This window comes from Pongo pygmaeus, chromosome 16, assembly GCF_028885625.2.
Source record: "Pongo pygmaeus isolate AG05252 chromosome 16, NHGRI_mPonPyg2-v2.0_pri, whole genome shotgun sequence".
Classification (NCBI taxonomy): domain Eukaryota; kingdom Metazoa; phylum Chordata; class Mammalia; order Primates; family Hominidae; genus Pongo; species Pongo pygmaeus.
The window spans coordinates 58,934,453-58,952,295 of record NC_072389.2 but is presented as its reverse complement, the minus strand read 5'-3'; the positions used below and the strand labels follow the sequence as shown (position 1 = coordinate 58,952,295).

The 17,843-nt window shown below is 37.7% G+C and overlaps 1 protein-coding gene across 3 annotated transcripts in view; it reads left to right on the top strand.

Moving 5' to 3' along the window:
- Positions 1 to 17,843, top strand: part of WDR72 (WD repeat domain 72) — a 208,758-nt gene that overhangs the window by 44,981 nt on the left and 145,934 nt on the right. For all 3 annotated transcript variants that reach the window (XM_054451877.1, XM_054451876.2, XM_054451878.1), the window contains exon 13: positions 16,434 to 16,630. In XM_054451877.1, coding sequence (XP_054307852.1) covers positions 16,434 to 16,630 — 197 coding nt within the window. The remainder of the gene's footprint in view (positions 1 to 16,433; positions 16,631 to 17,843) is intronic.

Here is a 17,843-nt window from a genome sequence, read left to right as displayed (position 1 = left end):
GTAAGGACATTCCAAGGATGAAGTAGTAAAATGGTCTGCATGGAGTGGTTTCTGATGTGCATTGTAAAATTCAGATATCACATCGAAAGGCTGTCAACAAAACAGGCACATGTAATTTTTCCCCCAAATTTAGAGTTTTCATCAATCTTTATTAGTTATAAACATTGGAAGAATTACCTACGTTTTATTACAGGATTATACTTTATATAAACTCATTTCTATATTGTTTTTAGGTATCCATGACTTATTTTAAAAATTCTACATCATTTGATTCACTTTTTTTTCAAGTGACATACACACAGGTATTTGTTTATGTGTGTGTATGTGTGTGTGTGTGCATTTTAATTGAGATATTATTCAACTCCACCTTTTTTTGGTTCTCCTGGCATCTTAATATACATTAGGCATATTATTGTGGTATTTGCAGGATGTCTTCAGAACATTTTGTATGCTCAGAAACAAATAGGAAAATCAATACAATCTCATTCTAATGATAAAAATAAATATTGTCTGCTCTTAAAATTACTTTCACCAATTAAGTCCCACCCTTTGCTGCCTTTATTGTTTCCTTTGGCAGTTGCTGTCTTCCTGGGTTTTCCTTTAGTAAAGAAAATACTGGCTGTAATCAGTTTTAGCGATTCCTGTGGTCTGATTACACTTTTGGATTGAGTTCTGGCTGAGTAGTTTGTTATGTATCTGCTATCTGCATTTAATGTTTACGGGGGCTTCACCTACAACAGTAGAAAAAGAAACACATCAGGATGGCTGCTCTTTGGCTCCTCCTTAACTAGGCCCTTTCTTCAAGCATTTTATATGACACTTGGAACGTTAGTGGGTTTCACAGCTGCAACGTTTAGTGGAAATAAACCCAAAGAAGCCATCTGCCCTCCCCACGCTGCCTTCTTTCAATTCCCTAGCAACTTCCCAGTAGCCAGCTGCCACAGAAACAATTGGAAACGCAAGACTCAGTGGACTGTAATGATTATTATTCTCTGGGAAAGTAGGTTCTCTGATTTGGCTGAGAGATAAAGGATACTGGATGTACTTGATTCATCTGACTGTATCAATAATATCCAACTCCTACCATTTGCTTACCTGTTAAGATTTGATGGGAAAGGTCTTTTGTGTTTCTAGGGATGAACTAGATGAAAACAAATTCAAAGGTCAAGTCCTTGGCTTGGGAGTGGTAAGCAGAGAATTCAACTGAGGGAATGTCAGATTTTATCTTCTGTGCTGCAAATAATGTTGCCTGCTGATCTCAGCCTTGTCAGTGCCTCTCAGGCAATAGATTGGCCCACCACTTTCCCCAGTCCTTTTCACATTTGGGGGAAGCAGGTTCCATTCCACTTAGGCCCATATGCTGAGAAGACAAAAGACCTGCTTCAGCCCTTGGAGCATCTGAGTACCCAACACTCCACTGAAGGGCACACGATGTCATCTTACAGTTCATCAGTTGAGCAGATAGCAAGTTGTTTTTGTAAATTTAGTAAATGAATTGTACTTTCTGCTAATAAAAAATTTAGAAAATTTATGGGGTTGAGGTTCTAGGAAGATAACTAAAATAAGAAGATTTGATAAAAACAATTGGCTTTAACCCATGATTTACCCCGCAGGTTAACTTTCTTTGGTCACCACATTTTTCTTACTTCTAGAAGTATCAACCATAAGTCAGGTTTGAAAATGACAGTTACATGTTCCTTATTAGAGATCTATCACTTAAAAATAGAAATTCTCTCCATATCTTACAACCATGATAGTTTTCTTAAGCTTGGTCTGTTAGCAAAGTTATCTCCCATCAATAATTGTGTAAAGAAACTTGTGCTTCTTTTAAACATTGAATTTAACAGAATTGTTAGTACATTATGATCTAATCATAGAGGGCATAGACAAAAAACAATCAGCCAAGCTTGGGGTTGGAATTGCATGACTAAGCACACTTGTATAGATATAAATAGGAGCTAAATGCATGAGTTAATATCCTATATTGCAGGAAGCTGAGCATTCTATTAACCCATCTTATCTCAGAATATTTCTGGTTAGTTCTGGCCACCTTGCTACCAGTTATTTGGAGTATAGGCCTACATTCTCTTAGCCAAAATTTATAAATCTAAAAATCTCTGAAAATAAAAGTTTTTAATAGTTCATGGTAAAGCAACATAACCAAAATTTAAATTGCATAAGGTTATTTATTTCACTAAGTGTAAGTATTCTTCCTTTTCTTTCTTTTTTTTTTGCTGCAGATATATAGCATGTTTGATTACTGTCTGCTCTGTTAGACCTTGCTCCAGTTATTATATAATATGCATATGTGCATTATTTTATCTCTCCAAAATCTGAAAAATCATGAATTCTAAATTCCTATGGTCTCAAATGTTTTGGATAAGGAATTGTGGGCTTCTATTATTTTTCTCTGAGATTCTTCCCAAAGTAACCGGTGGTTTCCTACAAAATGCCATCTCCACTCTATATCTTTCCCTCCCATTAATTTAATAGTTTAATCTGGCTTTTGCCACACTTTTTCCATTGTAACTCTTCTTCCTATACCTCACTGCCAAGTTGAGTTGCCATGCTCTGGGTCACAGGTACTTGACTTGTCTGCAATCACTCTGCCATCAATGTCCTTCTTTCTTCCCTCTCTCTCTCCATCCTCAGCCTCATACGACACTGCCTTATCCTGATGGCCAATGGTCCCTCTTTCTCAGACTGCCCTACTTCTACAAGCTTTCTGTATATTATTCTTTGGTTTTATTCTCAGAGTTTTCTTTTCCTTGTATTTTCTTTGGGCTGTCTTATTAACATAGATGCTTTTTTATGATGATGATTGCGGTAAAATATAAACAAAGATGTGGGATCTTCCCATAACATAGAATTTACCATTTTAAGCTTTTTGAAGGGTACAGTTCAGTGGCATTAAGTATGCTCACATTGTTGTGCAACCATCGCCATCATCCATCTCCACAACTTTTTCAACTTCTTTAAATGAAACTCCATACCCACTGAACAGTAATGCCCCATTTGTCGTTTCCCAAATCCCCTGGCAACTGCTATTCTACTTTCTGTTTCTGTGAATTTACCTATTCTGGGTTGGGTGTATCATATAAGTGGAATCATGCAATATTTGTTCTTTTGTGACTGGCTTATTTCACTTAGCATGATGACTTCAAGTTTCATCCATTTTATAGCATGTGTCAGAGTTTCCTTTTTTAAGGCTGACTGATACTCCATTTTAGGTGTATACAACATTTTATTCATCCATTCATTATTTGATGGACACTTGGGTTGCTTACATCTTTTGGCTCTTGTGAATAATGCTGCTATGAACATGGGTATACAAATATCTATTCATGTTGTTGTTTTCAGTCAATTTTGGTATATAACCAGAAGTCAACACAGGTGCTTTAGACCATGATCTATACATTATGAGAGGTGGGGGATAGAACCTTGTGGCATAGGATACACAGCCACACATACTGGGGTCTTTACCAGACAGGGGACCACAAAAGGGAGGAAGAACAAGTTGTTCCCTAATTCAGAACTGGGTAGGACAAAAGCTGATGCCAGAAAGTCTCTGTTCTGTAAGACTCCCTCTATAGTAGAGATAAAGTATATGCACCTGTATACAAAACACCTGGAGGAAATGGCAGCAGAGATTATAAACTACAGAAGTAAGGATGATAGTAAGAAGGGATAGGGTAGAATGCTCTGGGAAAAGAAGAAGGAAAAGGAAATGGTTCTATAGAATTAAGAGCCCACCAAAGACTACTGGCTATATAGGCAACCTGTGTAGCCATTCCATGGAAGTCCTAATCAGTACCTGTTTCTTAGCCCCAATACTATCAATAATGTCTAGTGATGAAGTTGGATTATTTGAAAGATAAACTATTGCTACATTTATTTCATAAGCCTTCAGTAAAAGATAGAATTATACATTTTCAGAGGTGGCAAAAACATTAAAAAATAAAATGTTTTAAGGGCAGATGGATTGGGATCTTCCTAATCTTTTATACGAACTATTGAAAAGTTTCCTGATTGTCTTGCCAATAAAGGTCTTTCTTCAGTTCTCTTCTCTGTATTGCCAACCAAACATTCCCTACTTTAAATCTATCCCTAAACCTGCCAGTCCCCATGATCTCTGATGGAAATGTAACTCTACCACATAGCAGTATGGCCTTGCCTGTCTTTTTAGTTAAAATACTTTCCCTAATCACCCTCCCAAACACAGGAAACACTAATACCCTGTCACTTATTCTTCCTGATCTTCCATTTCTTTGCAGTTAACGGGATTGTTTTAAGCATTAAATGGCACTTAAAAATACTCAGTTCGTGGTAGATAATGGCAATTTTCATGATGATGATGATGATGATGATGATAATCAAAGAAGAGGATGAGAAAACAATATTTTATCTCTTACATGTGCTTCTGTATTAGTCTGTTCTCACACTGCTTATAAAGACATACCTGAGACTGGGTAATTCACAAAGAAAAGAGGTTTACTTGACTCAGTTCCATGTGTCTGGGAAGGCCTCACAATCATGGTGGAAGGAAAAAGGGGAGCAAAGTCATGTCCTCCATGGCAGCAGGCAAAAGGGAGTGTGTACAGGGGAGCTCCCCTTTATAAAACCACCAGACTGTTCACTATCATGAGAACAGCAAAGGAAAGACCTGACCCCATGATTTAATTACCTCCCACCGGGTACCTCCCAAGACACGTGGGAATTATGAGAGCTAAAATTCGAGATTTGAGTGGGGACAGAGCCAAACCATATCAGCTTCCTTTGGAAATAGAATGCTTTAAAAGGAATTTTTTGATGTGGCATATGATTGTGGAATCACCAGCTATTTAGAGAATATCTGAATGGCTTATAGTACTTAGGGTGTAAGAAAGGAGAAGGAGTTATAAAAAAGTATGAAATGTCTAACTAGCCATCACACTTACTTATTTTTATGTGTTTATGCATTTAGTTATATATTATGTTTAAGAAGCAAGAATTGGCCGGGCACAGTGGCTCACGTCTGTAATCCCAGCACTTTGGGAGACTGAAGTGGGCAGATCATGAGGTCAGGAGATCGAGACCATCCTGGCTAACATGGTGAAACCCCGTCTCTACTAAAAATACAAAAAATTAGCTGGGCGTGCGGGCGGGTGCCTGTAGTCCCAGCTACTTGGGAGGCTGAGGCAGGAGAATGGCGTGAACCCGGGAGGCAGAGCTTGCAGTGAGCCGAGATGGTGCCACTGCACTCCAGCCTGGGTGACCGAGTGAGACTCTGTCAAAAAAAAAAAAAAAAAAAGAAGCAAGAATTTCACATATAAAATAGTAAAGAATGACTAAAATATTTGAAATCTAAATCTGTTGTTCTGAGTAGAAGTACTGCCACAAGTCCTGGTTATATTAATTTCCTATTCTGTGTAACAAATTAACACAAACTTAGCAGTTCAAAACAACAGCTCAAAACTTAGCAGCTCAAAAAACTATTTATTGTCTCACAGTTCTGTAAATTAGAAGTCCAGGCAAACTCAACCAGGTTCTCTATTTAGGATCTCATGAGGCAAAATAAATATGTCAGCCAGGGCTCTCATCTAGAGGCTCTGGGGACCAGTTCACTTTCAAACTAATTGAGGTCCTTGGCAGTATTTAGTTCTTTTCATTTGTAGGTCTGAGGTCCTTGCTGGCTGTGGCCAGGTGTTGCTTTCAGCTCCTAAAGGCCACTCCCTGATCTTTATTCATGGCCTCCTCCCACTTCCCAGCTAGCAATGGCACATCAAATACTTCCAGTGTTTTAAATCTCGACTTCCTCTTGTTTGAGTGGCTGGAGAGAACTTTCTGCATTCAAAGCGCTCATCTAATTAGGCCTGGTCTATTTGAATAATCTGCTTATTATAAGGACAACTGAGTAGAAACCTTAATTACATGTGCAAAGTTCCTTTTGCCCTTTAATAATCACTGGAGGGCTATCCCATCATATTCAAAGGGAAGGGAATCACATAAGGATGACTGTCATTGGGGATTATTAGTAGAAGTCTTCCTATTACATTGGTGGTTAGGTAGGACAGTCCTACCTTTCTGGAAGTCCTCACTGGTGAGTGAGTCTATAGAAAGGAAGTGTGGAGAGATGAGAGAGCCTTTTGAGGTCACTGGGTGTGGTAATATGGTATTGAATTTTACAAGTGGCACTGGGGAGCCAGGACTATAGTCAGGGTACCCTGAGCCTTGGTGGTTTCAAAACAAATCCTGACATGCCTGCTGGAGCAGTAGTCACCCATTATTTGCCTAAGGCAAATCACTGTCATGTCCCAAGGGAAAATTGATGGCAGTTAAAATATTTTGGTACTCTCATCTCTACTATATCCTTCCTCTCCAAAAAAATAACCAAAATAACTCTCATAGGACTTCACCCCTCAACCAGCACTTTATTCAGGAGACCATACCCCAATTTATCCTTTCCCAATACCCTTCCTCTTTCCAGGAAAAATTCCAGATCAACTCAGCAAGATATTGATCTGATTAAATTAATTGACACCAGAAGCATATGAATGACAGACTCAAATCTCTTCAAGGATATTATATCCAATAAGTAACTTAACCTACAATTAAGAGCATGAGGGACAAAATCTACTTTTGAAATATTTTAAAATTTAAAAATAACATGCCTGGTGTAATAAATTTAAATAATGTGATGTGATGAATGAAAGTTTGAAATACTCAGAAGCAGTATAATTTTATAGTTTTGTATATAATAGATAATTGTACAATTAATTAAATGTATTCTTTACGTTATACTTAAGAAATACTTGGTTGTGAACATCTACCTCTTAAATTGGTTGTAAATTGTATTTAGTCTTAGGTTAAAAATTAAAAATTAGTCATAGTAGTTTTTTTTTTTTTTTTTTTTGAGACAGAGTCTCGCTCTGTCGCCAGGCTGGAGTGCGGTGGCGCAATCTCAGCTCACTGCAACCTCCGCCTTCCAGGTTCAAGCGATTCTCCTGCCTCAGCCTCCGGAGTAGCTGGGACTACAGGCATGTGCCACCATGCCCGGCTAATTTTTTGTATTTTAGTAGAGACGAGGTTTCACCAGGTTGGCCAGGATGGTCTTGATCTCCTGACCTCGTGATCTGCCTGCTTCGGCCTCCCAAAGTCATAGTAGATGTTATGCTGCTAGCACGTGTTTAAGAAGAGGGAATTTTTAATAAGTAGATACCTTATCAAGAAAACCCTAGTTTAAAATGTGTCGAAAATTAATGCATTCTTTGCTATCTTTATACAATCTCAGCAACTTTAAACCTCCATGTGTTTCAATCCTTTTTTTTTTCTTTCAGTTGTCCCCCACCACACCTCTTTATTCCGTTTTTCTGGAGGTCAGTGGTCAGAATTAGACGTGAAGGTTGAATGTGGCCTAGCTGATAAATCCCAGCCTTGCTGTGAATGTGCTGGAGGCTGTGGCAGAGCTGGGGTTAAGGTCGTGGTGGTTAGAGACTTTTTAAAAATGTATCCTATATACCCTTAAGGTATAGAAGGTTGATGTGAAGCCAATCTAAGTTTGTTATCATATTAGGGCCTCTATATAGTACAAAATGAGCCAGGTCTTTGACATTCTACTTTATAGCTGAATTTATTATATCAACTACATTTAGGAATGAAGGTAAGTGCCTTTATCCCTAATTTAATGTTTTAAGACTCATTCCCTTTCCCCACCCTTCCATTATTTTCTAGTTAGCTAAATTTGATACCTCCAGGGCCCCTGTGTGTGGTGAGAACCCCCATCAGTTACACATTTCCTGCAGTAAGATGCAGTAACTGTGAAATGGTTTGGTTAGAAAGGGGGCACTAGGTCGATCTCCATACATGTTTCTGAGCAAGGCAATGAACTTCATGAGTAACTGAAAATAAATGATAAATTGTATAACAGACCCAATGGTCAAATTTTTTGATTTGTGGAATTTGACTATAACTGTCAGTCAGTGGTTTTGTTGAAACCTGATTTGTATGAATTTGATTATCAAATTTGGTAGTGAGGTCATTTTTTAAAACTTATTCTGTTTCAGAGAGAGTCACTTTGAAATATTGTCCTCTTAATCACTTGCCCAATATCATAATAGATTCAGTTAGAAAATGCCTACCCAATATGGAAAAGACCTAATTCTATAATATGTCCATTCACATGTTCTTGCTATTAAGCTTTGTTCATTTAAATACAATTATTTGCTAAATAATTCGTGTCCTATTATGTGATTAGTGATGAATATATATGCTTTTTTTTTTGTTCTTGAGATGGAGTTTCACTCTTGTTGCCTAAGCTGGAGTGCAATGGCGTGATCTCAGGTCACTGAAACCTCTGCCTCCTGGGTTCAAGGGATTCTCCTGCCTCAGCCTCCTGACTAGCTGGGATTATAGGTGTGCACCACCACACCCGGCTAGTTTTTTGTATTTTTAGTAGAGATGGGGTTTCACCATGTTGGCCAGGCTGGTCTTGAACTCCTGACCACAGGTGATCCACCAACCTTGGCCTCCCAAAGTGCTGGGATTACAGGTGTGAGCCACTGCGCCTGGCACTATATGCTTTTTTCACAATGAAATATATATGCTTTTTTCATAATCCAATAATAAGCAGAATATTTAATTTAAAATGTTTTCCTTTTCTGTGAAACAAATTTGTTTGAGATTCATTGGTTTACAATATATGCGCTTTGGATGGTCTGGGAGAATTTTATGTTTCTGTAGAAATGGTGTTTCTACAATGTTCTTCTTCGGAAAGACACCATGAGTTATAGTAAGTCAATTAGTCTCAAATATATTTATGTATAATTTTAACATAAGGAAAATGTTTCTGTACAACATGATAAAGTATTAATCCATCTGGGTGATATTGTTTAGTCTTAATTTCCTCTTGATCATTTGCAGATGGATTCATCAAATGACTATGGTTTCTTTTTAAATTATTTCTCTCTCTTTGAGGATAATAGCTATTCTTTTTTTTCCATAGACTTAGTGGACCTAGTTAATTTGTAGGAGGAAGTATGTAATTTAAAGCTATTCATACATTGATATTAGGCTAGGATACTTTTGTTAATTTTGGAAAGTAAATGTCAACGGGAGTTGAAAACAAGTTTCTTTTCTTTTTTTTTTTTGAGACAGTCTCATTCTGTCACCCAGGCTGGAGTGCAGTGGCATGATCATGTCTCACTACAGCCTTGACATCCCAGGCTCAAGCAACCCTCCCACCTCAGCCTCTGGAGTAGCAGGGACTATAGGCATACGCCACCACACCCAGCTATTTTTTGTAGAAATGGGGTTTCGCCACCTTGTCCAAGCTGGTCTCGAACTCCTGAGCCCAAGGGATTAGCCTGCCTCAGTCTCCCAAAGTGCTGGGATTACAGGAGTTAGCTACCACTCCCAGCCAAAATAAAATATTTAAGTAGAAGACAGCAAATCATAAAATTATGCACAAATTTCAAGGAAAATAAAATCAAGGAAACAACTTCTGGCTGTTTGGAAGGGATTTGAAGTGTAGAATGTGATGGCTCCTTCTTCTCCTTCTTTAGGTAGATGTTTAGATCTTTTTCATCATTTGGGCAAATGTATAGAAGTGTGCTCTTTACTCTGTGCCTTGCTCTTTTACTGCAATTGAAGACTGCATCCTTCACTCTACAGGTCATGCTTTAAGACGGCCTGATTTTGCAAGATCAGATCTCATAACCGGTACATCACAAAGTGATTATTTGCTCTATTTAAGAACAAAACAAAAAACTGTAGATGCCTATAAATTTGACAACCTTAATGGGTTTACAACAGGGCTGTATTTTAGCAACATACTGATTTACAGCAGTTTCAGAATCTTCCTTCTTTCTTGTGCAGAAACTGCTAACGGGTTTATGTTCTCCTGAAACAGCTCACTCCAAATTCACTTGGAGTGGCATTTTTTTTTTTAATGGGCACTTGATCCTCATCTATCTGCTGCTAATGCTTAAGGCTTTGTGTCTCTGCTCTGATCTCTACCTGGAACTCCACGTGCTGTCTATTTGGGCATCCTGAAACTTGGCCTTTACCGTAATAGAAACATCTCTGCCCCGTTCTTATTAGGGCCCCTATTAGGTAGGAATCAGTAGAAGTAAAGTTAATTTTATCAGAAAGTGGTGTTTATTATAAGGATTCAGGGGTGTATTTCAGACACTTTAGGGGCACTATTCCTTAGGAGGGACCTAGAAACAAAACTAGAAAGTTGTTAAGTGCTCTCTCCCTCTCTCTCGCTCTCTCCCTCTCTCTTTCCCCCTCTCACCATCTCTCCTCTCCCTCTTCCCTTTTTTTTCTGTCTTTTCCCTTCCCCTTTCTTCCTTCTCCATTTCTGTCTCTCTCTGTGCATTTTCTTATTTCCATCTCATCTTTAGACTAGCATCTTCTGCTGTGTAGTCCACGAAGCAAGAAATGGCTAGTTCACAGGTCAAGACAACATGTCACATTCAGAAACTGACTCGCTGTCTCCAATTACAAGTTCTTGTGCCATCAGGAGTGACCTGGCAACATTGCTGAAAGCTGGGACAGGCCTCAGGCTTGTGAATGGCACTTTTCGCAGTGTTGGCCTCTCCTGGGCTCTAGGGTCTAAGTTTATAGTGCACATTTCTGGCATTAAATCTTGTCACACTGAGACCCTAGTATGCTCTGATGCTTTATAGCCACCTCTTTTCACTGCCTCAGGGAAAGGATAAAATTCTTCAATTTCTTCAGTGAATATTTAGAAAGACCTGCTTTGTACCAAGCTCATGGAACACATACTTGCCAAAAAGAGTTTAGTGTCTGGTGGGGAAGCAAGCAAATAAAGGACACCAATTACAAATGTGATAAGCGCTATAAAGTGAAGAAGCTGAGATAGAAAACAGTACAAGATAAGGGAATCTATTTTAGAAAGGCTGCTCTGAGGAGGTGAGATTTTAAGCTAATACCTGAAGGATGTGCTAGAGCTAGCAGGAAAAAATTTGTTTGTTTTCAACAAAAGAAAAAGAAAATCTAATTTGTGAATAAGGGGAGGCGGACATGGGAGAAAGCAGAGCGGGGGTGAGACTATGACTTCTTGGTCAGGGAGTTTAGATTTAATCCCAAGTGCAGCGCCAGTTAAAAAAAAAATCATTAGCAGGTTGTTGATGTCATATAATCTATTAAGAAGTATTATCTAGCCTTTAATTTATGCCAGACCCCATTCTGGTGTACTGAAGAGGATTAAAAAATAAGTCAAATATATAATCCTACTCTGAGTTTGATTGTAACGTAGCCTGCGAGGAAAGGCTGATTGAGGAGGTTCAAGTCTCAGGTAGGAAGCCCTGGGGGCCCAAGCTGGCCATATGCCCAGTGACCTCAGGCTTGGGTGTCAGGCAGACTCTAGTGCTTGGGGGCCAAAGAGGTTTGTTAATCACTTCACAAGCAGCTGAGTGAGGACCTCTCTCATGTGACAAAGAGGGCTGTCATATAGCACAGCATTCACTGTGTGCTGAAACCTCTAAGCACTTGTTATATCTACTCAATTTAATCCTCAAGTAACTCCATGAGGTAGGGATTATTATTATCCCCATTGTACAGATGAGGATAGTGAGGCACAGAGATGTAAAGTAACTTGCCGAAGGCCACACAGCCATCAGAGGTAAAACAAGGATTTAACTACAGGACAGTCTGATGCCAGAGTCTGCCCCTAAACACCATGCTGTGATGATGTGTCCTTGTTGTCCCCCTGGACAGATAGGAAGAACGTGGGCAGGGTTGCGCATGGGGTCATAGAGAAAGCTCTGGTTTTAAACGTAGTTGATTAGGTATGCTGTGGGTTATGCTCAATTGACAGGGAAAGCAGTGTGTACAAGTGAAAATCCTGTCAATATGGGTCTAGGGATCTGCAGAGATTATCTTGGCTATTTCTTATATTTCTGTGCGCTGACTTTTTGGAAACTATGCAACTTTGGGAACTGATCTTTTCTTCATTTCTTATCAAGATGTTAATTGCTTTAAGCTATCTTTTCTTATGATTAGCTCTGGTCTCTAATGCACTATTATATAGTTTAAGATTAAAACAAATCATATAAAAATTCATATTAAATAAATAATAGAAAAATGCAAAATATTTACTGGAAAACATTTTATACAATAAAGATTTTACTTACAATAGATTTTATGGAATATTTTTGCACACCTACTTTGAAGGAGGAGATGTAGTGTAACTTTCAGTAATACTTAACTCACCTATGTCTCTGCACCTTTCCTTGTCATGTTCAGATTGATTCAAATGAATAATAAATATGAATTAACTCCTATTCTTGATGTACTATAATGAAATAAAATTCTAATTATCATTGAGTTTACTTTGGAAAGCAAAAGTACTCCTGAAATTGGAAGTTGAATTAAGCAATTTTGTAAACCTTCAGTTTCTTATATTTCTTTAATATCTGGAAACAGTAGCTATTCTGTATCTTGCCCAAGGCAGTATATTAGAGTTGCAAAGGCATGCCTTGTTGGAAATCTTCCTTGTGGTCATACCTCCCTTTTTGGTTATTTTTTTGCTATAGATGTTCTCTAATAGTTTAAATAGATCTCTGAAGTTATGTAAATTTCATAACTTTGGAGACATATTTAAGGAAACATTCTGCATCATAAGTGATTTGTCATAGTGTATTAATCAGGGTCTAATCAGGAAAAAAATGATGCAGTAACTTAAACAGAAAATTTAGTATAAAGAATTATTAACTATCATAAAGAATTTGAATATGAGAGATTGACTAGTAAGAAGAGAACTCTAAAGAATATAGGAATAGCAGATGCGAAGGATGACTCCTATCCCTAGAACTTGAGATAGCTTGATGAAGAAACCAAGAAAGACCCCCCCTCCACCCGCTAGGGCTAAGTAAGTTCCTGACCTTGCTAGAGAGGGTATGGTTATATGTATTGAATGGCAAAGAAGCTGCTATGGTGTAGTGCTGGTGGAGCTTTCCAGAAATATTCCCTCGAGGGTGCCAGAGAAAGCTGTCCATAGGGAGATGTCTTGCTGGAGGCGCTGTTACAAAACTGCCCAAAGAGTATGCCAAAGAAAGTGTTTGGATGCAAAGTGCTGCTAGCCCGGCCGTCATGTGCTACAGACACCTGTACTGGGGAAGCCACTAATACTACTCCAAGAAAAGTACACCAGAACCAAGAAAAGAAAGCCCTTTCTTCTTCCCCTTCCCCTCCCACTTCCCCTTCTTCTTTCCCTTCTTCCCTTCTTCTTTTCTCCTTCTCCTTCTTCTCCTTCTCCTCCTCCTCCTCCTTCTTCTTCCTCTTTTTTTTTTCTTTTTTTTTGAGACGAGGTCTCACCTTGTCACTCAGGCTATAATACAGTGGTATGATCACAGCTCACTGCAGCCTCGACTTTCTGGCTCAAGTGATCCTCCCACCTCAGCCCCCCAAGTAGCTGTGACTACAAGCGCATGCCACCATGTCCGGCTAATTTTTGTAAAGACGGGGTTTCTCCAATGTTGCCCAGGCTGGTCTTGAACTCCTGGACTCAAGTGATCCACCCGTCTTACCCTCCCAAAGTGCTAAGATTACAGTTAGGATGGGATGAGCTATTATACCTGGCCTTAACCCTTTCTTCTACTAGGTGTTTCCAGCACCCTCTGTCCACAAAGGTTAGTATTTCAACAGCTGATGAATGAGAAAATATTTATCAAGCCCAAATTCCTTTTCACAAAGCAAACAGTGAAGGGTGAATTTGAATCTAAGAGGTAATAAATTGATAACTAGCACATGTGGGAATACCCATCCACTGTCAGAATTTTAACCAAGGTCTTTCAAAAGCTGCCGTCCTGAACTTATTACAAAATTAACTTACTGCTTTGAACATGTAGTTTATTTATCTGTCTGTCTATATCTTTTACAGAAATTGATTGACTCTAAGCATTCCTTATGTCATGTGTATGCCTTAATCAGTTCTTTGAAACAAAATATTAATTATTTTTTAACTATTTTATAACTAATCATGATAGAAGCTCTTGTACACAAAACCAAGTGTCTAACATTTTTAGAATGAGAGATTTTTAGTTTTGGATGGGAATAGCTTAGATGTTACTTTAAATATTGCAGCTTATCAGTTTTCAGATGTTTCTTGCCTCTGCACTGCCATTAGGTTTTAAGGAAGCTCTTGGGGACCTGGACTGAGTCATTCCTATATACTATACATTGTCATCATCTGGCATGGTGGATGCTCAGTGGTAGCATAGTAGATGCTCAGACAGATTAATTATCTGTGCATGAATGAAAATGGATTACAACTACCTAAGTTTGTAGATAAACTGTTTTCATCACTAAAAAAATACAAGAAATGTTGTGTTTCGGTAAGACGTTAGGTATACAATAAAACGTGCATATATAAAATGTATACATTTTGCATAAGGCACATAACAAATGTATTAAAGTGCAATAAGTTCTTTCCCAATAATTCTCAAAATATGTAAAAAATGTCACAATTTGAGGAGCCACAGAGAACTTGTGAGAAGAAAATATCCAGGATGATACCATATTCAAAGAGAAACTTCTCAGAAAGACAGTGAATTTTACCACATAACACGGTTCCAAGTTCTGGAATGCAGTAGTTTTCAGGAAGCAGTAATAATTCTTATCTTTGGTTTGTGAAGCTTTTCCTATTGTCAGTCTTGAGAGAAAGGGTTTTCTTGATGTTGCTGTCCACTTCATTTATGGATCTATAAATCATTTTTTTTCTCCCTGAGGTGTATCCTTCAGAAGATATATCAATATTTTTTTCCTAATTTATAAAAATTAAAGTCCCAGAATATCTAGCTGTTGCATACCATTGTGACAGACTTTGTGTTTATTCTTTTTTGAGACAGGGTCTCGTTCTGTCACCCAGGCTGGAGTGCAGTGGCATGATCCTGGCTCACTGTAGCCTCGACCTTCTGGGCTCAAGAGAGCCTCCTGCCTTAGCCCTACCTAGTAGCTGGGACTGTAGGTGCTTCCCACCATGCCTGGATAATTTTTGTACTTTTTTGTAGAGATGGCGTTTTACCATGTTGCCCAGGCTGGTTTCAAACTCCTGGACTCAGGCAATCTGCCCACCTCAGGCTCCGAAAGTGCTGGGATTATAGGCATGAGCCACCACACCCAGCCAGATATATCAATCTTGATGGAAAAGGAAAGCTTAGAAGAACAACATGTTTATAACCTTGTATTATAAGGATGTTTATTTATGAATGTAGAAATGTTATAATAAAAGTATATTGTTAAGGGACTTGAGACTGAAGTTCTGCCTGTTATTTGAGCAAAATAATTGTTACTGGTTCAGAATCCACGGTGCCAACTAATGGTAGTTTAGTTGTAATAAAAGAAGGCTATAGAAGAGTGGGAGAGAAATGAGGAAGGATAGAATAGTCATAATCTTCAAATATATCTACCAATCTTTTTATCTAAAGACATAGTGGCCTACAATTATTATTTCTATTTTCTTATTGTAATTAAGTTGATATTTTCTTAACAATATAAATAGTACATCTACTTCTTTCTCACTGGTAGAAAAGAATATGAAATGAAGTCTATATTTAGGTATCATGTATTAAATTAGTATTCCTTTGTGTCTTTATTCAGTAGGAGATAACCTATATATTTAATATAGTATGAATAATGCAAATGAACTCATAAGAGACGGAGAACATGATTAATTCATATTTATTGATATTTCACTGAGGGTATGGCATCGTATTTTATAAAAACATTGAATTATTTGTGAATTGGTTTCTGATACTTTTGGTCTATTTTATACTTTTTTTTTTAACTTTAGATTGAACTTGACAGCACTCCTAAATTCTGAAACTGCAAGAATGACAGAGGCAAAGGATTTTTTCCCCTTCTAATAACATAAGAAATAAAAGCCAAAGGATATAATCACAACAATACCAACAATAAAACAACAAAGCCCTGTGGGGACACATGGGTGAGGGAGGCAGTACACAAAGCATCCGTGTTCTTACTTGCTCCATTCATTTAAATTATATGTTACCAATAGAAACATTTCAAGCCTGGGAACCCAGGCAAAGCACCGTGGGTTCTCTGTTGCTTGTGAGTTGGAACACTAGGGGACAGCACTAAAATATTCCATAGTTATGTGTTATTGATCACTTACAACTGTATAATAAGTAAGAGATTTTACTATTAAAGACTATTGAATCTCCTGTTGATTTCAGTGGATGAAGAAGCACAAAGAGGAAGATGAGCTTTTCAAATCCATAAGTTCAACCTTTATGAGCAAGTATTTTGAGTGATTTAGAAAAAGCTCCCAGGCTATTTTTTGGTTGCAAGATTCTAAGGCACGGTAACTGAAGGGATTGTGATTCTTCTGTTAAAGAGTGTTTTGTTCTGTCTTATTCTGTTGGGGTAAATATTTTGCTGACATTTTTACCTCTAATCTTGTTTTCCAGGCACTTTGGAAAGACATGAGACAGGAGAAAGAGCACGAATTATTCTTAATTGTTGTGATGATTCACAGCTTGTGAAGTCTGTATTTCCCATTGCCTCAGAGACACTTAAGCACAAAAGTATAGAACAGAGATCCTCCAGCCCCTACCAGCTTGGGCCATTACCTTGCCCTGGTCTGCAGGTGGAGTCTTCATGTAAGGTAAGTTCAAATCAAGCTGTTGTTCACAAAGAACATCATCAACCAAATAAGAAGTTATATGCATTCATAAATACATGGCACTTAAGTAGCAGCACAAAAACAAGAACTAAGAGACTGCTGCACCTACCAAGTAATCTTGAATGAATCAGTATAACTTTTTGAGTGACTATTATACTTACTATGGCATGATTTTTAACAAAATAGGTTCTGGCTTATCAAAATTGAGTCAATTTTATATTAACCCTTGAATCCTAGGTGGTTTTCCATAAGGAAGGGAAAACATTTATATTCTGTAGTTTGGATATATTTTTATTTTTCACTTAAGAGTATCTGACCTCTTAAAAATGCTGATTGAAAATAAACAAAAAAAAAATCAGAAAACCCAGATCACAAAAAAATCAGAAAAATTATCACAGTATGGATAATTCTTTTGATATACCCAGTATCTGTAGGATCACTAACTCTCTAGGATTCCAAGCCTCAGTGAATACACAGTGATGGAGTTGGCATTTATTCTCATAAACCAAGTGAACCAGCTTAGCAGAAATTTGGACTAGCTTTGTTGTTTACTTCTAAATATGATATAGTAATTTCATCTGATTTCTTTAAGGGATTATTTTCCATCTTTTTGTATTTTCACCTCCAAATTATCCCCTCAACATACTGTTGTAACTATACCGTTTATATGTACATATCAAATGTATTTTTTCATATAAACGTATTTTCATGGTATTAATATGTAACTTTTATTATTAATGGCTGCATTATGCTGTATGTGGTGTTTCTATCATTGCTGGCATAAATTGTTTCTCTATGGCTTGGTATATGGCTTGGTTTTTATGTTTCACTTTTATAAGTAACACATCTATGGACCTAAAGCTTTTTTCATGTGGATTATTTAAAGGATATATTTTTGGAAGTGGGATTGCTAAATCAAGTTTTGCTGATTTTTAATTACATATTGTTATCTTTTCTGTTATTGTAATGGTATTATGAAAACTAGTAATATACTATTAATAAGGACTTAGAATAAGACCTTATTTTATCTCAGGTGTATGTATATAGTTAGGCAAAAGAATGTGTCATCATCGAGAAAGGCCAATGGGCCATTAAAGCCATGCCTCAAAGCAGTAGAGTTGGGGCAGGGGTGCTAGCATGTAATCTTTAGCTTTTTAGGTTTAGAGGCCTGATTTAGATTTCACAAGTGAGTCTA